This window comes from Sander lucioperca, chromosome 13 (assembly GCF_008315115.2).
Source record: "Sander lucioperca isolate FBNREF2018 chromosome 13, SLUC_FBN_1.2, whole genome shotgun sequence".
NCBI lineage: Eukaryota > Metazoa > Chordata > Actinopteri > Perciformes > Percidae > Sander > Sander lucioperca.
In genome coordinates this window covers 20,634,368-20,656,314 of record NC_050185.1, presented here as the reverse complement: position 1 = coordinate 20,656,314, position 21,947 = coordinate 20,634,368, and the positions used below count along the sequence as shown (strand labels likewise).

At 41.1% G+C, this 21,947-nt stretch overlaps 1 protein-coding gene, 1 long non-coding RNA gene and 1 pseudogene across 2 annotated transcripts; 2 read left to right on the top strand and 1 right to left on the bottom strand.

The window, feature by feature from the left end:
- Window positions 1–2,476: 2,476 nt before the first annotated feature.
- Window positions 2,477–4,669, top strand: LOC118496594. The gene is made up of 3 exons (XR_004899188.1): window positions 2,477–2,531; window positions 4,329–4,397; window positions 4,581–4,669. It is a non-coding gene; the product is annotated as an uncharacterized LOC118496594 (long non-coding RNA).
- A 150-nt stretch (window positions 4,670–4,819) lies between these two features.
- Window positions 4,820–7,531, top strand: LOC116037820 (replication factor C subunit 2-like). The gene is made up of 6 exons (XM_031281869.2): window positions 4,820–5,061; window positions 5,206–5,311; window positions 6,239–6,340; window positions 6,688–6,946; window positions 7,037–7,297; window positions 7,415–7,531. The coding sequence occupies exons 1-6, from the start codon at window positions 4,845–4,847 to the stop codon at window positions 7,514–7,516; spliced, it is 1,047 nt and encodes a 348-aa protein (XP_031137729.2). The 5' UTR covers window positions 4,820–4,844; the 3' UTR covers window positions 7,517–7,531.
- Window positions 7,532–14,011: 6,480 nt separating this feature from the next.
- LOC116037821 lies at window positions 14,012–18,034 on the bottom strand (annotated as a pseudogene).
- Between the last annotated feature and the right edge of the window lie 3,913 nt (window positions 18,035–21,947).

The window sequence follows — 21,947 nt, the reverse complement described above, 5'->3', positions numbered from 1 at the left end:
CTGTTTATTGGATAACAATAAAAAGAAAAATAATAACTTGAACTTGAACTTTAATAACTGAACATTACATTACAATGTTATTAAACAACATATATGAACATAAATATAAATACATTTTTTTAATCAGAGTAGCCTACTCCACGAGGTCGAGGAGCATTTGTAGTGGGTCTACCTCCTCCTCCTCCTCTTCCTTCTTCTTCAGCTCTCTCAGGTTCTTAGTGTCTATCTCCTCCTCCTCCTCCTCTTCCTTGATGGAGAGGCGACGGGGGACAGCTCCGAGCTGTCCGAAAGGTCGCTCTCAAAACCCCGGGGAGAGGGGTAAGGCTGAAGAGAGCCATCGGACAGACATGGGCTGGGGGTGCGGGGAGGGATTGGGGTGCCAGGCTCCTCAGGGATGGGGGGCAGTGTGGTCCTCGGGCTGGGGGTGCGGGGAGGGATTGGGGTGCCAGGCTCCTCAGGGATGGGGGGCAGTGTGGTCCTCGGGCTGGGGGTGCTGGGAGGGATTGGGGTGCCGGGCTCCTCGGGGATGGGGGGCGGTGTGGTCCTTGGCCTCGGGGTAAGAATTACCCCCTCAAAATAACCCTCCTCCTTGAAATGAAAAATAATTTACTAATTAAGTCAACGACATAGCCTATGATCTATATTGAGTCGAATAACAACAGCTGTTATCTCATACAACTTTTCATATGAACATATTCTATAATATATTATATAGTACAGCTATTAAAACATGATGGATTTTTAGATCTCTTTCTATATTTTATATAGTGGAAACACTTACTGTACAGGTGGGCTCCTCAGCCAGGAGGGTGGTGAGGTTGGCAAGGACCCTCTCCTCAGCGGCAGCCAGTTGCTCCTCACTGAGACAGGCGGCCACCTGTGCAGGTGTGTTCTATAATAAAGAAGATGCACATCAAATATGTTAATTTCAATTACATATTAATTAAATAACTCCAACCACGCTAACATTTTTTCACTTTGATTCATCCTCTTACAATTATCATATTTAAACTGTAAAAAATATACTCACCATCTTTCGCTGAGACATTTCTAAAATAAAAAAATAATTGAAAGTTGAAGTTACTGTTTAATGCAGGACACTTGTTTTCATGTTTTGGGCAATTTACAGGGCTCTCAAGTGTCAGCTACTTAACGTCTCATTTGCATATATTAATGTGTCGATTGTGATGGCGTTAATAAACATATGGAGTGTCTCCATTAAGTATAGCCTACAGAAGCTGAAAAACCCTAACCCTTGACTAACTTATCACATAAGCCAGTTCATGTTAAGACACAAGTTACCATTTGTCTTGCATTTCGGGTAATTAGCGGTAAACTCGATGCTCTGGCTTTAGTTCGTCACCACTCACCTCGACACAAGCCAACAAAAACGTTGTTGCTCTCTCTCTCTCTGCCTGTCTGCCTGTCTATACCTGCATGTCGGCTCTCTGTGGGCAGCGCGCGGACGGGCATGGCGCACAGGCCTCTGGGATTCGTCAATCCGTATCCGGGAGCCGGAGATAGACAGGTTTGAAGGCCAACCACGGCTCTGAAGTGATCTATGGTCAGGTGGGATTCAGGTAGGCTATTTACATCATTTCCATGTCCGCTATAATTGACATTCATTAAAATTGGAAATTGTTATCTGCCCACTACTTCAGATATCTGGATAATATTTGGGGTGTCTGGACCCACTCTACAAAGGACTTTAATGACTTTTTAACCACCTTAAACAACCACAATAAATCAATCAAACTTAAACCAACTGTGATTGACAACTATGTGGCTGTCCTGAATGAATAAAGACTGATATCTACATATGCTTTATTTATAAAACAAGCTACCATCCAAAACGCATTCAGATGTGCACGGTGGATGGATCTTGAATATTAATAATAGTGGTGGTGTGTGGGTGTGTGTGTGAGTGTGGTGTGTGTGTACAAAAACAATTAAGTCAGAGCTGATGTGACACTTACACACATCACAAATCAATAAATAGTTTTAATTATATTTTCAGTATAATTAGATTCACTCTGGTCAAATATTAACATTTTAATGAATAAAAACTGATTGTCAACATCAAGAAAAAAAGTGAAATTTGATATTTATTCTCACAATAAAAATAACATGAGTACATTAATGATTAAAAATAATAAATAAAAATAGCTGATTGGGTGATCTACTGCGACAGGTTGCTGAGGCTCCGATTGGAGGAGAGGAAATTACCATCCAAGCTCGGCACAGTTTAACTTAGTAATTAGTTATTACATTGGAATAGTGTGTGTGTGTGTGTGTGTGTGTGTGTGTGTGTGTGTGTGTGTGTGTGTGTGTGTGTGTGTGTGTGTGTGTGTGTGTGTCTGGGCAAATTCTGGGATTTTGCTTTTTGCTTGCTCCCAGAGGCCTCTGCGTCTCTGTCGTGCGTATTCCCGGTAGTAGACAGAGACATGATGTGCACACAGAGAAGCAGGCAGGCAGGCAGACAGACAGACATGCAGAGAGAGAGAGAGAGCGTGCAGCCAAAGTTGTGTGAGGTAAGTGTTGAAGAAGCCTAAGTAGCCAGAACGTCAAGTTTACAGCTAATTATTAACGGCTAATAACGGCAAGTGACCGAGGCCCCGGTTTCCGGGGACAGTCCCCGGTTTTGGTGACCTGTCCCCGGCTGTAGCTGTCCCCGGAAATGTACGAGGTTTTCACTGTGACTGAAAGACCCGAAATTGGAATGAAATAGTTGTGTAGCCCCATACGATGCTAAAATTATTGTTTATTTACATTGAGTCTGGTGGGTTTAGCAAACGCAATTTCGCAGACCTTTTATGTTTAAAAAAAAAGATCTTACTCTTTAACAGAAAGGTTGACCTCCTTCGAAATCCTTTCCATAATGTTGTCAGACACTTTGAATATTAATCTGAGTCTGTCAGTGGCAAAACAGCCACTTTTATGAACGTAAAAACAAGCTTTAGTAGGCCTACAATTGACGTCCTATTAACTTACATTGTAGCTTGTTTCGCCGTTGCCGACTGCAGTGATTTTGTTACCAACAGTCACCTGAACTAAACAGTTCACATCTCCTGCAAAACTCATTCACAGCAACACAACTCTTAACACACGTCTCAAAACAGGCTCAGTGCAGCCAAACGCTATGAACAATCCTCACTGAGACAACACACACACTGTCACTCAGAACACACTGAGAGTAAAAACACTAGCAGCAAACACCAATACAGAAAATACTGACGTTCTCATCTTTACAGTTTGAACATTTGAAGTGACTTCACACTACTCAATAGTTTCTTTAAAGAAAAGATATTGATTTTATGTAATATATATATACATATGCGTCTGTCCAGCATCATGCAGCAAGTTTTCTTCATCACACTGGATGTCTGAATCATCTCTAAATACAAATGGTTGTGGTGTTTCCATTGCTTTCACCTCCATTACTTTCTGAAAAACAGTAAGAACGCTGTTTTACTATTGTGAAGACATAGTGTTTTTCAAAAAAAATCCATAGCTGTGTATATAACCTCAGACATCTTACCTGAACATATTGGCATATTTGCTCTTTTACCTGTTTCTCTCAAACAGTACAGTGTATAATTGTTTCATTGTTATTTGGTGTTTGTGTACAAAAAATGCTTTCTGAGCTTTCTCTGTCTAAATACTGTATATGTTCACTAACTAGTCTAAAACAAGACACTTGCTAAGGCTTTCAGCTAAAATTGTAATCAGCAGTGTTTGATAGGCTCCAGACTGAAATCTTTTCTGTTTTGAATGTGTGGTTAACAGTTTTGACAGCAGTGTGTTAGCATTTGAAGTGCTGTGAATCCAGTGTTGTGCAGGTCCCTGAACTTTATAATGTATTCTCATTTAAACTATTTATGTCAGCACAAATATTTTTTGTAAATTGCTTAGCCAGTGTATTCCACCATAATGGTTATTATATTGCCAGATTCCAGACAATCCCACTTATAAATCTGAATATATATTTATACTTTCAAATGACGCTGTGCAATGCAATGTGTCTGTTTTATTAATGTGTGTGCAGAGCACATGTATGCTAAGGCCAATTCACTCGTACGTTGAAATAGCTAATCCCGTCTAATTTTCGCCAGTCCATGCTGTATTTGGTGTGTGTGTGTGTGTGTGTGTGTGTGTGTGTGTGTTAAAGTAAGGGAACAAGTCAGTGTCAGTGGTTAATAACAACAAATTATATGAAGTGCTTTCATGTCGACACTGTTTATACTTCAAGAGAAAACGTGTGTTGAAATTAACATATTTGTTGTGCATCTTTGTTATTATAACACCCTGCACTTCATTGTGAGAAGCAGCTAGCAGAGGAAAGGCTGCTGGCCAACCTGTCCACCCTCCTGGCTGAGGAGCCAACCTCTTCAGTAAGGGTATATGAAATTGAAATAATTCATCTTTTTTTCTCACATTCTAATAAATGTACTTATTTAAATAATATATTACAGAATATGTTTATGTGAACAGTTGTATGAGCTAACAGCTGTTGTTATTCGACTCAATAGTATTTAAAGTAATTTATAGTAATTAGTAAATGTTTTTTTTCACCGGATAAGCGGACAGAGGTGCGTCCATGTAAATTGACCCCCTGCTACCCGACACCGGATAAGCGGACGAATTTGTATGGATGGAACCTGACACCAAGACCCAAGGACCCCACTGCCCCTCCCATCCTCATCGAGTCTGGCACCCCAAAGGTGGAGGAGGCGGAGGAGGAGAGAGGAGGACAGGAGGAGGAGAGAGAAGAGAAGGATGACAGGGAGGAGGAGGAGGAAGAAGAGGAAGAGAAGGATGACAGGGAGGAGATCCGGGAGGCTGAGATGGTGGAGGCTGAGTGCGAGCAGCAGAAGCCGGTAGACAGCGCTCAGAAGGCGTATTCAGGAGCAGGAGACCCCGCGGATAGAGTCTCCTACGAGCTGCCCTGGGTGGAGAAATACAGGCCGGTCAAACTGAACCAGATCGTGGGGAACGAAGAGACGGTGAGTCGGCTGGAAGTGTTCGCCAGAGAGGGAAATGTCCCCAACATCATCATAGCAGGTTAGATACTATGAATATCTGTTTAATCTTAATAATCTGACATCATTAGGTTAGAGACTTGAAATATCGCGTGTCTGTGTGTCTCTGTGTGTGTGTGTGTCTGTGTGTGTGTGTGTGTGTGTGTGTGTGTGTGTTGTTGTGCAGGTCCTCCAGGAACAGGGAAGACCACCAGCATCCTGTGTTTGTCCCGGGCGCTGCTGGGAGCCTCCATGAAGGACGCCGTGCTGGAGCTCAACGCCTCCAACGAAAGGTAACAGGATATGCAAGTCAGAGCGTAGCCATACAAGACCAGGGCCCCCTTCAGCCCCGACCACACGGACAACACGGTCATTTAAACCGTGATTATGTTCTAAAGCACGAATAAATGACCATCCAACACTCAACAGCTGATTGGTTAGAGTTAGAGTATCTACTACGCTTTCATCTAAACTGCAAACAATGGATCTAACTTTATTCAGTTTATTTACACATACTTGAACATTAAAATGATACAGTCTATAATGTGAAAGAGAAATGTCGCTACAGCAAGTGTCTGTCACTGCCCGATGTGAGTCGAGTGCAGATGTGAGTCGCACATGCTCAGATTTAAACTGTTTACGGCATAACGTGTCATACTGAAATTTGTGAAATCTATAAAATAATAAACGTTTCTCTTTACATACAATAACAGAAGATGGTAATCATTTCAAAAACGTTGTAGCTATCTATGATGGTTTGGTTGCTAACGTTAGCTCAAAATGCCATTCAAGTGACAGCCTTTGTTGTGTTTGATTAACTTTTAGCTAGCAGTCATTTCAAAAACGTTTTAGCTATCTATGACTGTTTGATTGCTAACGTTAGCTCAAAACGCCATTAAGTGACAGCCTTTATTGTGTTTGATTGCTAACTTGTAGCCAGCAGCAGCAGTCATTTCAAAAATGTTTTAGCTATCTATGATTGTTTGATTGCTAACGTTAGCTCATAGACTGTGCGTTAGCTCAAAAAGCCGTTAGCATCTTGTAGGCTACTTGTCGCAAAGTGACGCATGCGCGACTCACATCTGCACTTGACTCACATCGGGCAGTGACAGTGTCCCTTGAGTTTAGATTATTTAGTTAAACTGTCTTTAATGGTCTTTAACTGTCTTTAATGTCTTAACACACACTGACTTTAACAATGTTTGCTGTTGTGTCTTTAGGGGAATCGAAGTGGTGAGGAACAAGATCAAGATGTTTGCTCAGCAGAAAGTCACGCTGCCCAAAGGACGACACAAGATCATCTTCCTGGACGAAGCCGATAGGTCAGAGAACTAGCTGCAATGTTACCCTAAAACCACCACATGTAAATAATCAGGAATTTACTCACCAGACTCCATGTAAATGATCAGTACTTTTATCAGCGTAAAACACACTTTATTCAAAGTGGACAGAAACTATAAAACTACCCAAAGACGTCTTGGTTCATCTTTCCACTGTTCCAGCAATCACTACTCTGGTTTGGTTGAAATAAACCCTTAATTCACCCATTTACATGTGTAAATATGCTGGCTCTATACACGCTAAAAGTCCTGATTATTTACATGGAGTCTGGTGGAAATAAATCCTTAATTCACAGAAGATGATCTGATTGTGTCTCGGTGACCCGCAGCATGACGGACTGCGCCCAGCAGGCGCTGCGGAGGATCATCGAGATCTACTCAAAGACGACGCGCTTCGCTCTGGTGTGCAACACGTCAGATAAGATTATCGAGCCCATCCAGTCGCGCTGCGCCGTGCTGCGCTACGCCAAGATGACAGACGGGCAGATCCTGGCACGCCTGCAGGACGTCGTCCAGAAGGAGGAGCTGTCGGTGTCTGACGGCGGTCTGGAGGCCGTCATCTTCACCGCACAGGGAGATATGAGACAGGTAGGAGACAGACAGACAGGTGTTGTGCTGACTTCCTGTGTGTTGTGCTGACTTCCTGTGTGTTGTGCTGACTTCCTGTGCGTGCTGCAGGCGCTAACTAACCTTCAGTCGACCCACTCCGGCTTCGGCTTCATCAACAGTGAGAACGTGTTCAAAGTGTGCGATGAGCCCCACCCTCTGCTGGTGAAATCCATGCTGGAACACTGCGTGGCGGGCGACATTGACCAGGCGTACAAAGTGGTGGAGTCGCTGTGGGCGCTCGGATACTCGCCAGATGACATCATCGGGAACATTTTCCGGGTTTGCAAGGTCCTCCCCATGGCCGAGTACCTCAAGCTGGAGTTCATCAAGGTGAAGCTCCGCCCACTAAACACACCCACACACACACACACACACACACAAACACACACACACACACACACCATGGTGTAATCGTGGTTAACAGTGTGATGTGTTTCTGTGCTGCAGGAGATAGGTTACACTCACATGAGGATGTCTGAAGGCGTGAACTCTCTGCTGCAGATGGCCGGGCTGCTGGGGAGACTCTGCAGACGGCCCGCTAACAGCTGAGAGATCTGCTGCTCGCTAACGTTGATCACACTGACACCAGAGACCAGAAATAAATCACCTGTTCACTGATCAGTGTCCACACGTTCTGTTGAACCTGACTCAGAGCTGGATCTGGGCTTAAAGGAGAACTTTCCCAACAATCTCTGAAACTGGTTCAGTATTAAACAAGAAACAAGCTGTAATGTAACCTGAAATCACCATCACCAAACCCACCAGACTCCATGTAAATAATCAGGACTTTTATCATGGTAAAACACACTTCATTCAAAGTGGACAGAAACTAAATAAAACTACCAAAAGCCGTCTTGGTTCATCTTTCCACTGTTCCAACAATCACCACTCTGGTTTGGTTGAAATTAATTCACCCATGTGGAAATATGCTGCCTCTATACACGCCAAAAGTCCTGATTATTTACATGGAGTCTGGTGGAAATATGCTGCCTCTATACACGCCAAAAGTACTGATTATTTACATGGAGTCTGGTGGAAATATGCTGCCTCTATACACGCCAAAAGTCCTGATTATTTACATGGAGTCTGGTGGAAATATGCTGCTTCTATACACGCCAAAAGTACTGATTATTTACATGGAGTCTGGTGGAAATATGCTGGCTCTATACACGCTAAAAGTCCTGATTATTTACATGGAGTCTGGTGGAAATATGCTGGCTCTATACACGCTAAAAGTACTGATTATTTACATGGAGTCTGGTGGAAATATGCTGGCTCTATACATGCCAAAAGTACTGATTATTTACATGGAGTCTGCTTGAAATAAACCCTTAATTCACCCATTTACATGTGGAAATATGGTGTCTCTACGGATCAGTGCCGGGAGTTTTAAACTTTTTCAGTCTTTTAAATGCTAAAGGCTATGATGACTTCCAGGGGTCTGGGAGAGTACGAGAAGCGAGGGGAGGAGTCCGTGGCGGCGCTAGTCAGACCAGGGGCCGCGGTGGCGTCACACCGAGGGGTCGAGTGAGCTTCTCCCAGCGAGGAGGCCCTGGAACAAGCAGAGCAGGGAAACGTGGCCGAGTGCGGTCCTGACCTGTCACAGTGGGTACTGACTTGATGTGTGGGGTTACACCATAAGTTGCAATGGATGTTGAAACAGAAAAGAGCGCGAGCCGATGTATTGCCCTTACAATCTACCCCTTCCCTGTCCCTGAACATGCCATTTTTAAATAATTATTGAAGAAATTGCACTTTTTTAAGTTCTTGGGTTTGAAGTGGCTCAAAGGAGCTTGATGCTATTGTATATTTTTGTGCTAATCGCAATTTTTATCGTCGGAATATCCATGTTCTTAATCGTTTGATCTGGATGTTTGACAAGAGAACATTTGCAGGTTTTTAGGGTGTACCCACCTGGCATGGATAAGTCAGGCATTCCATGAAAGTGGTTCTTTTCAGAACTTGTCTTTAAAGGGTTGGTTGACTACCTCAGTACAGAGGACTAAACTACCCGGCCTGTACAGTAAATAGGGAAACTATATTGATGAAAGCAGGGCTTGTTTTCATACAAAATATGCACAAGAGCTGCAGTGCAAAAACAATGTACTTCATGTAATAGTCATTTTAGCTGCAGCTCTGACACTGCAAACAGTCAAACTGGGCATGCAAAACAATCTCATATGATGAGTCTGAACAAGCCCTGCTTTTGTCCTATTTTGAATTGAATTAGCTGCCTTGCTTCTTCAGAGTATGTAGTTACTGGTTGTATAGTTTTTCGGATAAAATGTTACTTTTGTAAAGGCTTCAAGATCACAGGCATCCAACTGCCTTTGATTAAAAAAATAAAAAACAAAAATAAAGCCCTGCGGTGTCCCTTTTGTGCCACTGTATTATTCCAGTGGGTTTGTTTTTATATTGATACCAATACATTTTCAAACATCATGTAAAACAACCTAATCCAGTCCTTCATCATATAAAATCATGTAAATGTTGAATGATCCCTTCCCAGCTCCAAAGACAGCAACTTTGTAAAAGATATTTCAAGTTAATCTTGGATGACTGAATTGCCATATTGCCCAGTGAGCATGTGTGCCTAACGTTAGCTGCTATGATTTGGTGAGGGATCAGTCACATAGTGGTAGAAGGGATACTGCAGTGAAGGATTTCCATTTCCCGGGTATAGCATAAAGGAAACTGCTCTTCAATCCCAGTTTTCTATACAGTTAACTCCCTCAATAAAATCATCATAACCACCTTTTGAAAAAAAAAGATGTTAGCAGTTTTAAACTATTGTTGGTGGCCAACAACGTTTTTTGCATTCCTGCAAATAAATTGTTTTATACTGTAAAATGGAGGTGAGTGTAACTTATTTTTGTAATAAAGTTTTTGATTTGAAAAAAAAAAAAATACGGTCATGTCTTGTAAATATATCGAGCTTGTTTAATGAAGCAAGTCATCTTCATGGTGTTGTGGTTCCTATGCTTCCACTTGAAGAACAAGAAAAACAAAATGCTTGGTTTGGAGGTGTTGAAGAACATAAAATTGAACCTGTGGGAGAAGAACTCATTAGTGAAAGGTTTTTTGTTTACTTATTAAATTATATTAACGGCTTATGAAATGCATCAATTCAAGTAAGTGCTGTTTCTTGCTAAGCTTGTGAAATGGATCAATAAAGACATCCCATCAAGTGCAATGGTTCAGCGTGACGCGTCTTCAGTGTAAACCCACATGTCTTAGCCTGCTGCGGCGTTTGGATTAGTTTCTAAATTTACATGCCGCATTAAGTACTGATTATTTACATGGAGTCTGGTTGAAATAAAGCCTTAATTCACCCATTTACAGGTGGAAATATGCTGGCTCTATACATGCTAAAAGTGTGTGTGTGTGTGTGTGTGCTTGTCTTGTCTTATTTTTTAACTTTGTTTTTACAGTATTTATGAGCCAGTTGAATGACATTTCCTTCACATGTGCACTCTGTATGTCCAGTTGAATGATAATACAAGCTATCTTCAGATCCTTTACTTAAGTCAAACTACTAATAACACTTTGCAAAAAGTCTATGTTTTACTTGTACTTGAGCAAAAGTGTGTATCATCAAGACAATGTAGGCTATACAATGCAGACAGAACAATCTTCATATTTTAGAAACTTTAAACAGTCAAAACTGTTCTGTTCTGAGCTAAAGCCAAACACATAAGAGGTAGAGTTAAGGAATCAGAAAAACATGGTTAAAGTGGTTAAACTATCACTGATTAGACTTCGATCCAGCATTGAATTAAGTTTCTGGGCTGTGTCAGAATGGGTAGAGGTCTTTATGTTTGAGGAAACCCTTGGGAAGAAACTCATTAGCATATTGTGCTGTGATTGGTTAAGTACAGGTCTCCGTCGTGGCTCCCAGCCTGCACTGGGGGAATTGGACTCTTTCGTCGTCGCTCAGAATTGCAAGGTAAACGGATTTTGATTTGAGGTATCTGGTTAAAATAGATTTTGAAATTATATTTTCTTATTAAAAACGAGATACCGGACTCATTTATAAGATGACATGTTGTGTTTTGACAATGTTTGTAAAACAGCCAAAGGAGAAATGAATTAAAAATGAATTGTGTTTTAAATACAGAGTAATGTAATTATGATGCATCCTCAGCTATTATCACATCACTTTTTTATTTTTTATTTAACCAGTTAAGTGTTAAAAAAACATCACATCAAAACACACACATTTATAAATGGCATCTCGTTTACATGGTGCATTATGTGGTCCTACACTGCCATCTTGTGACCAAAGATGAGACCGACACCATGTACAGTCAGACAGTTTTTATCATCGTATTTAAGTGAGAATAATATATCAGGTCCGTGTACTTTTTCGTTCATTCGATTTTCATTTCATAAACAGTATTAATAAACAAAAAACGAATGCTTATTTGAGAGCTGGCGTTACCCCGCTCTAGCTGAGCTGGAGGGAATCTGCCGCACTCGTTTTAGTCATATTTTCTTTTGTTTGCAGATAGTGATATGCTATGATGCACTGATGTCAGGCAGGCTTGCTAGTTGCTTTTAGTCGAATTCTGTGAGATAACAAAACTTCCTTTGAATATAGCCTAACGTGCATATAAATAGACGGAATAAATTAAAGTCCCCTGAAATAAATAAAAGTAAAACATATGTATTTAGGCTATTAAACTATAATGACTAATGCGTATGTTCATATGTATTGGCTCATTTATGTATTTCATTATCTATTTCATAGCCATATTTATGTATATTTATGTAAATGGGGGCAAAAAATGAAGGATCGGTCGCTCAGGAAGTTATAGTTTAGCTTCTTCCTCGCCATAGGCGCCAATGAAGAAGAAAACGTTAACGTGAGAGAACTTCAATAATCGTTGAATTTCGGTTTAGTTTTTTTGACAGGCTAAGTGTTCATGACAAGATATGGCCATGTTAAGTGTTTTAGAATGTCCCCTGCAGCCTGAGTTAAAGCAAATATGGTAGTGTATGTTTTGGTCATTCGATTTTCATTTCATGAAATACATAAATGGTAAAAGAATGGTATGCTACACTGGCGCTGTTGCCTTGGAAATGACAACATCCGGTCTCTGAATATTAAAAAATAAAATGTAAATCAAAGTATATTTTAAATTTCTCCCATCCCATTTTGACCATGAAAAGGAAAAAATGCCTTGTATTTCAATTTCAAATTCTGTATTTTAAAACGAAAATCAATTAACCATTCGTTTTTGGTTTTTTAATACCTGTCATAGTTAATAAAATGAACAATTAGAAAAATCCATTTGAAAGTGACTAGGGCCCCAGACACCCTAGTCACTTTCGTCAGCACACCATAACTTTATTTTACTCTATTGTGTTCATCATTCAGATAATGGCTGACAGAGATGGAGGTGAGCACCACCGCCGCAGGCTTGAGTACCTGCGGCGGCATCACTTGGCTGCAGAGTGGCGCTATGAGGCCGGGGCGTCAGAGCGCCTTGAACAGAGCAGGAGGGAGACAGCAGCCCTCCTAGCACTCATGCGCCAAGGCCCAGGGGCCCCTGAACCTGCCCCTACACCAGAGGCTGGTGCAGGGACTGCCCCTGTGGCAGCGGGCAGCGGGCAGCAAGAAGTGAGTGAGAACTGGACACAGAGCACACCAAATCACATTATCTGTTCTACAAAAGACAGAGTGCAAATCATTTACATTTTTTCTTTGTCACACCAGCCACCACCTGAGGAAAAGCTGACCTCAGGTACCTCAAGTAGCCTAATAAACACACTCTTAATATTGAGCAATCTTTCACTTGTAATATCAGATTATTAATCAATATCTTCTTGAATTACAGGACCCGTGGAGGAAGGAACATGATTTTTTGTTTTTTTTGTTTGTGTTCTATTGTTTTGAGGTTTATTTAGTTCTATTGTTCAATTCATTTACATATTTATTATTTTAGTTTACTGTGTGTGTTTTCAATAGTTCTCTCTGAAATGTTGCAGAGTAGAAGTAGAAAGTGACATGAAAAGAAAAGACTCAAGTGAAGTACAAATACCTCAACATCTGGACTGAAGTACAGTACTGGAGTACATGTACTTTCTACCGCGGTTTCCATGCTCATTAAAGGTTCCATTTAAACATCTTGTTTTCAGTTGTTCATAGATTGATTTCCCTTTGTTGTGAACACTGTGGGTAATGTATTATCACAGAGAAGCCAACAGAACAGTCGAGACACGACGTGATGAAGTGACAAAAAACGTTTTATTCAAACGTTGGATCTTTTCTTTTTTCCCCTTTTCGATCCATAAAGTCTTATTTAATGTAAATAAACAGAAACAAGTGACCCGACAAAGAGACACTTTGATCATAAACTCAGCCAATAATACACAAGTATCTACGGCGATGCAACAGGACACGCGTCGCTACCAACCAGATCCACGGTGTGTGAGTAGGTATGTGTGTGTATAGGTGTGTGTGTAGGTATGTGTGTGTGTGTGTGTGTGTGTGTATAGGTGTGTGTGTAGGTATGTGTGTGTGTAGGTATGTGCAGATGTGTGTGTGTGTGTGCGTGTAGATATGTGTGTGTGCAGATGTGTGTGTGTATAGGTGTGTGTGTGTGTGTGTGTGTGTGTGTGTGTGTAGGTATGTGTGTGTGCAGATGTGTGTGTGTATAGGTGTGTGTGTGTATGTGTGTGTGTGTGTGTGTGTATAGGTGTGTGTGTGTGTGTGTGTGTGTAGGTATGTGTGTGTGCAGATGTGTGTGTGTATAGGTGTGTGTGTGTATGTGTGTGTGTGTGTGTGTGTGTGTGTGTGTGTGTGTGTGTGTGTGTGTTTGTATAGTATGTGCTATACCCTTACGCACCTGGGGTGTTTTCACTGTTACGCCGTGCTGTTTTACCTTCACACGTAAATCTATCTTTCCCTGGAACATGCAAAATAATGTACGTTAAGACAGTCCTGAATAACTGAACACTTTCTCCGTCTCTGGGTTATGTTAATTTTTTGTCCCGTCACAGGGACTGGCTGGGCATAGAGCCACTTGCCCTGCCTCGCCTCCCTCCATCCAGGGGTGGGACAGGATCTCCTCCAGGGTCGGACGCTCCTTGGGACGGTATGACAGGCACCAGAGAATCAGAGACTGGCAATCTGGGAGGAGAGAGACAAAGGGGATGTGAATTTAAATGACTGCACAGAACCAAGGTTATTATAGTTTTGAATTTACAGTTATTTAGTTTTTTAGTTCGGCTGTTGGATTTCATTTTAGTTTGAGTTAGTTTTATTTTCAGTTTAATTAAAACATGTTTCACTGTTGTTGTTTTTTTACTTTTAAGTGTAGTTAGTGCACTGTAATAACCCTGGACAGGGTGCGGAGCAGGGTGGGCAGAGCCTGTGCTCACCTTTAGAGACCTGTCTGGTGAAAACTGGTGCTGCGCTGATGATATCCCGGTTGCGCTGGAACGGGATGTCGCCGCACACCATGTCGAAGAGCAGCACGCCCAGAGACCAGACTGTGAGCGGGACGGCCTTGTAGGTCTGAGAGACGATCCACTCAGGGGGGGAGAAGACCCGCGTACCTGGGGAGGCAAGGAGAGGTGTTATCGAGTCTGAATTAATTACAGTCTGGGGTGGCAATGAATTTCTGTTTATCGTCTAATCGACTGATCATCTCAGCTGCAGTGAGTTAACAGTTTTCTGTTGTCTTCCCCTCAGATGTTTTCAACTTCAATGATTACTTAAACACAGTACAGACGTCAACAGACAGTTATTGGGTTCAGAGTGTACCGTTGAACTCGCTGTACGGCGTCTCTTTGAGCGGAGCTGCGGATCCAAAGTCGATGATCTTGACGTCGAGCGTCTGCGTGTCGACCACTATGTTCTCGTCCTTGATGTCTCGGTGCACAATGCCGTGGGCGTGAAGGAAGCGCAGCCCCTCCACAATCTGCCGTAAGAACCTGAGGGGAAGAGAGAGAACGTTAACACAGGGAAACAGAAAAGATGACAGAACAGAACAACAGAATAGATCGTTTTTTTATCATCATCGCAATAATAAACACATCGCCAAAACTTTAGTGTGAGGCGTTCGGGGAGACCAGCAGAGGTGGGCTTTTGGAAAGTCTAACCTGAGTGCGAGGCATTCGGGCAGCGGTCCTCTCTCCGTGATGAAGTCGAACAGATCCTGTGCATGCGGCGGGCACTCCAGCACCAGCAGGAAGCCCCGCCCCTTCATCTCGAACCAGTCCAGCATGCGGACGACGCTGCTGTGAACCCCGACCTCAGCCAGCCGCTGCAGCAGAGTGATCTCCGTGGGAACGGGGCCAACCTCGCCGGGCTGAGGGCAGAGAGAGGGAGATTATAAACATCTGCATCACGATATTTACAGCATATTATGTACCGGCGCTTCTCAAAGTCAGTCAATAACTTGTTAGTGATGTTGAATACATACACGAAAAAAGGAGACAAACATTTTGAGAAGGAGAAAATAAAACTTAAAGAGAGAACACAAATAACGTGGCAAGAACGGCGACAAAAACGTCTTCACACTGCATGAAGCTCCAAGGTTGTACAACAGTCGGAGCAGGAAAACCGAGAACTCGACTTGAATGTATGTTGCTTAAAAGTTCAGATTAAATGTTATTTTGTTATCGACAATTGTTCTGGACCGCTGACCTGGAACCTTTGAAGGGAACGTATGACATCATCAAAAATGTTTTATTTTTAAGCATATATATATATATATATAACAATATACGCTTCAAAATAAAACATTTTTTAATGTTACAGCTGAGAGAGAAGTACACCAAATGTCTCATTTTAAACGTAAGATTTATTTATTTGATGAGCACAATGCACATTAATCAACATTTCTGTAAATGCGTCAATAATTGTGGCATATTTAACCCATGTAAAGTTATGAGTTTATGCACCGTCCCCTTCATAAATAATGTCCTGTACAAATGTTTCTGTCCTCGTGTGCTGTAACTGTGTTCTATTTTTCTGCAAAACAGGAACTTGCTGGAAACTAGTTTTTAAACTGAGTCAGGCCCGTTTATATTGTAACTTAATGTTACTTTTAACTTTTCTGTATAATAAATAAAATGAATGAATGAGTATTTTTCAGTTTTGGGACGGTTGGTCGGACAAAACAAGACATTTAAAAGACGCCGTGTTTATCTTTGGAAAACATTTTTTCACTGATTTCTAAGATTTTTTGGGACCACAAAAGATTGAACAAAACTATGTTTGTGACACTCACCAGTCTGGCCCACTGCGGCAGCGGAACTCTTTCTCTGAAAATCATTTTAATGGCAACCTGGGAGGGACAAAAAGGAGACAAACTTATAGTTAGCATTTGCAGAAGCAGTAACTGAAGTCATAAATACGTTACGTCAGTATGTTATAGCGAGATATAATCCAGAGTTCATAAAATAACATACATGAATCTTTAACACTCCACAAATATACTTCAGCATATGACATATAGCTTAATTATCCACAATGTAGGATACAGTATTAATAAATAGTACTGCCATCTACACATACATATACATACATACACACATGGGGCTGCAACTACCAATTATCGTGGATTACTTTCTGGATGAATGGATTATTTGTTTGGTCTCTAAGGTTGGCGATTAATTTAATAGTTGACAACTAATTGATTCATCTTGGCAGCTCTAGTTTTTATGTAAGTTGTCAAGTAAGTATGTAAGGAAAATAAGAGGATGGAATGAATGAGGCAAGGATGGAAAGAAAAGGGAAGAAAGGGAGGGAGGCAGGCAGAGACGGAAGGAAATGGAGAGGAGGAGTGTGACCTTAAGTCCATCACAAAGCCTCTGGCCTGAAAACACCGAACCGAAACCGCCGCTGGCGATCAGAGAGCCGCAGCGATACTGACTGTTGAACGGTTCCATCACTGAGGTAGACAAAGAGATAACACACAGCACGTCAGTCAGCAGAATATATTTTATATACACAGGAGATCTCAGTGTTTCCCTGGCTTTGTGGAAGATGTGGGTGGTGTGTAAATGCATGTTGGTCGACAGGGAAGACAACACAAAATTTAAGAAAATGTTAAGTTTTTCAATTTAAAATAAATGCAATTTCCCCTGGACATTTAGTGTCTCTTTGTGGTACTTTATGTGTCTCTTTTTCAAATCCTTTTAAATCGTGATTACCACCATATCTGTGTCTGAAACGTTGGAAAATGGAGCTTATGGAGACAGAATTAGCTAAATAATCTAATTTGATTGTGATATGATTCACAATATTGCAGGGAATGGTCATTTTTGTATCACACATTTATATTGAAAAAATAAAATAAAAATGGATTATAGTGTGATTTTTGCGAGGATGTGTAGCAAACAACAGACAGACTACACACACACACACACACACACACACACACACACACACACACACACACACACACACACACACACACGTGAGGCTTTTACCTATTTAAATAAAATTCCGTAACCGTGGAAACGGTTCTTATATTAGCTAAGCCGTCAACGCCAGTAACGTTAGCATAAGTGAACGGCCGGTTGGGCGCTAACCCAGGCTCCTTAAATCGCTGTTTTTCAATGTAGTCTGGTTGGCTCTAAACGAAACTGTTAAATGAGCCGCTGCAAAACATTAAAACTAATTAGCTACAGTTCAAAGTTAGTTAATAGACCGGTTAGTCTACAAGTTGCCTGCTGCAGGGTGGAAATGCACTCGGATAAACTGACTGATTCACTATGAACTTGCTTTATTTATCACGAGAACACCCTGGTTTTCTGTTCTCACCGATTTTTCCCTGGACTCCGTCATCCACATGAAGCTCCGCGGCTTGGTTCTCCAACATGTCCCAAGGCTGCAGGCTGGACTCTCGTGTCTGGACGTTCCGCCAGGTGCAGTCCTCAAGCTTCAACTTTTCAAAGTAAAAGCTCGCGTTTGGAATAAAACACTCTCTATAACAGAGATCTTCAACAGGGGATCCTCAGAGTTACTTCAGGGGGGCCACCACATTAATTATAAATGTCTTTAAGTTTTTTCAAAAATTAAAAACGTTTTAACATGAATCCAACATATTATTAGCAAATATAAATCAGCCTATTTGTGAAAAAAAAACAGACATTGATGATAGGCTTACTGGCCTATAGGTAAGGTAGTCACTAAGGTAGCCATCCACAGATACAGTTCATCCAAAGGATTCACTGTGACACATGTACAGTAAACGTGATTTATAAAAACATGCCAACAATTAATATTTTAATAGCTTAGTATTCTATGCATAAAAATGTATGTATCAAGGCTTTATGCCGCTTTACACGTTATTGTAGGTCCAGTTTAATATGCAACTTAATTTGTACAATATATGTAGTAGGGGGTCCTTGATCCATCTTTCTTTTAGTTAAGGGGTCCTTGGCTTATAAATCGTTGAAGACCCCTGCTCTATAAGATAAATGCAGACTATCATGCTAATGAATACAATTCTTAAAAATATATGTCCGTTTATAAAATAAATGCATAGACCAACTAAAAATCAATTAATTCTATGCCTGCAACCTGGAGCCTCCCGTCTCATGCCTTTTCGCCTTGCTGATAAGCAATTGTATTTGCAGCAATACCCCAGTGAAGTGTGAAAACAATATAGAATATAAAAATAAGGAGTCTTGGAAAGAGTGTAACGGTATCGGTGGCATTAGCTGAACAGTAGTCAAGAGAGCGGAGAGAGGTCCAACAAACGATTTTTTTACAGCATATATCACATTATTCTCATGTGTGTATGTGTGTGTGTGTATGTGTGTGTGTGTGTGTGTGTGTGTGTGTGTGTGTGTGTGTGTGTCTGTCTGTCTGTCTGTCTGTCTGTCTGTGTGTTTGTCTGTGTGACTCTCTATGTGTGTGTGTGTGTGTGTGTGTGTGTGTGTGTGTGTGTGTGTGTCTCTAAAACAAATTATTCAATCCAGATCCAGACTGATGACAGCACAACCACGGACGGACAGCAATGGATAAATAGACAGTATCTGAACTTAGCAGCATCTGATGCTGGGGAAGACTCTGTTAGTCCGTTAGGAGAGATAGACTCTGCCTTGTAATATCAGATCCGTGTACACATACTTGTATTCTGCAATATCATTTCACTAAACTTGTTATTAACTTTAACTGGACGAATCCTGGTCTTGATTTGAATCCTGAGTTTTATTTCTCTGATCTACCAGTAAACGAACAGAAAATAGTGACCATAGAATTGAAGTCAGATTAAGTCTGGCCTTTTTAGGGCCAGACCGACCGGTCAAATCGGTCACATTTTATAAAATGAATTCCTACAATATCATGCACAAATACATACACAGTTCTCATTTTATTTACAGCTGCTTAGCCATTGACAATCCAGGTGAGGAGGTGTAAAACTTGGGACATGCAAAACCCTACACACTAGGCAGGTATGTCTGGAAAACAGCCTTTACCTCCTGACCTCTGCCACTGCCACCAACAAATCTGTGTTGTTTCAGATTCCACCACTAGGTGGCAATGTTGGACCATTTAAGAAAGTGAATTCAATCTGGTTTCAACATCTGTCTGTGTGTGTGTGTGTGTGTGTGTGTGTGTGTGTGTGTGTGTGTGTGTGTGTGATTTTTATTGCAGAATTTTTTGTTGATTTTCTGTTGTTTCTTATTTTGACTTATGTTTTGTATCGATCTCCTTTGCTGTCACAGTTAACAACACAAGAAATGTAGTTGGACAAAGTGTTTTTCTTTCAAACTAAACCAGGATGTGTTTTATGAGTTGTTCAGGTTGTGTAAAATAGCAGTTGTTTTACCTGTGAGCAGTGCATCCTGTGAACAAAGTTTTTCATCTCTCAGGCACATAAAGACTTATTTGCGGTCAACTATGACAGAAAAGAGACTATCGAGTTTGGCTGTACTCAGCATTGAATCAAAACGCACAAGGGCATTAGATCTAGATAAATTTGTGAAGCATTTGGCTGAGCAACATGGAAATCGCCACATTCAGCTGTTGTAGGCATGACAACTTCATGTTCTGCTCACTGGTGAGCCTTTACAAAGCTGTTAAAATGATGACCTCAACAGAATCTGTACTTTTTCTGTGTGTATATCTTTGTTTTGGCAACTGAGAACCTTTTAATAAAACCAGAAATGTGATAAACAAAGTTTAAAATCTGACACTGGTGTAAATGATGTAAATCCTGCTAAACATGAAGCTGTGTTGTTATTGTTGTTGTTTTTCAATGTTTCTTATTTTGTATATACAGTACAAAACTGTCCAGAAACGGCCTGTATGAACCTACTCACAATATGTTATTGTACTTTTTCAGACTGGGAGCAAAATGTATTTTTATTTGACTTCTTTTCAGGTTTGTGGAGATTTTGATGTAACATACCTTTTGTAACTCTGTGAGCCTTTTTTGTTAATTTGTTGATACAGCAGCTCATATTTACATGCATGAAATGTCCCTTTCATGTCGCCTTAACTCCTGTGAATATTGACATACTGTATTTCTCATCACTTTTTCAGTAAAGACCTCATCTGTCAAAAAAAAATTAAAGTTACTGAGGGACAAATGGGGAGAATGTGTGTTCTGAGTAAACAATAAAAGTGATTTCCAGTACCTTGTTTGAGTGGCGTGACCCATTTATTTCCACAGTGTATTTATGCTCATTTTAGTACAGCTCAGTCCATAGATCTTCTTGGGTAAGTTTTTATGTGTATAGTTTCTTGTACAAATGCTGCCTGCAACAATGCCTCTCTGACACAGTCAAAAACTGTTTGCTTCCCCAGTCTGTTGCCAGTCGGGAAAGTCCTTGATGGCTCTCTCGGCTTCGGACTCAGGAAAGTAGGATTCCTCGGTGCTGCTGCGGCAAGAACAAAAGATTTGGGTTATGTGCATAATTCGAAGAAGTAACTTTAAATGCATGGACGGTTTTTTTTTTGTTTTTGTTTCTTCTATCTTTTGTTTTATAAGAAGTGGTTGAGTAATAATTGTAACCAGGGCATGAAATTGGCACCCGCCCACCCGCCAAATGCGGGTAACTTTTGTGATTGGCGGGTGAAACTGTCAATCTACCTGTTGGCGGGTAGCCAATGAGAATTGAGTGATTCAGACACTTAACTATCGGTAAGCAGACATTGATTGACAGCCGGGGCCCCCTATCGCAATTTCAATACTCACACAATCCCAGCAGTCCCACGTGCAGCCACTGACCAAGCGGGAGTGAGAACGGGTGAAGTTAATTTCCTAGTTTCTGATATGAAGACGAGACGTGTGTGACTCGAACATATCACATTTATCAACAAAACGTACAGCGAAAGACCGTCAAAACATTTCAGACCGTCCTGCCAACATTTATACATTTTAACATTAATGTACACTGTCACTGAAGCTGCTGCTGTTTCAATACTGTCGGCTCTCTGCAGCGGGCGGGGCTGCTCCGTTTCCCCGCGACTGACGCGCACACACACACACACACACACACACACACACACACACACACACGCACAGACACACACACAATCACACACAAACGCACACGGTGGATGCAGGAAAAAAACGCAGATGAGACGTACAGGATGACCTAAATTGAGGACAGCTACTCTCGTTATTGTAAGTGTAATGATAAGTTAAAGTCCAATGAAACCGTATGAATGTGTGTCCCAGGCCAGGATAGGAAATTAACTAACAATGTAAAGATCAACAAGCCACTGACAATGACAGATATGTTCATATTTGATTCATTCAATACATTCTTATTTTGTGTCTTAAATCCACCAGCCATTTTCATATTTTACCAACATTTGCAGCATCCTGAGCCTTTTTGGTTCCTAGGAAATCTCAGCCCAGAATAATGAATTAATAGTAATAAGTATTATTCTCCCCAAAACAAGTTTCCCTTTTATTTATTTTTTTATTTTTAAGAACTATACAAAAAAAATTCTTGTGTTATGGTGCGCATTCACCAGTGTTGTTGTTGTTGTTGTGGTGCG

Excerpts from the sequence above, each read along its gene's own strand:
- LOC116037820 (XM_031281869.2), top strand. The coding sequence starts at position 4,845 with ATGGTGGAGGCTGAGTGCGAGCAGCAGAAGCCGGTAGACAGCGCTCAG. Across the intron at positions 6,947-7,036 it reads CACAGGGAGATATGAGACAG|GCGCTAACTAACCTTCAGTC; the intron begins GTAGGAGACAGA and ends TGCGTGCTGCAG. Across the intron at positions 7,298-7,414 it reads TCAAGCTGGAGTTCATCAAG|GAGATAGGTTACACTCACAT; the intron begins GTGAAGCTCCGC and ends TCTGTGCTGCAG.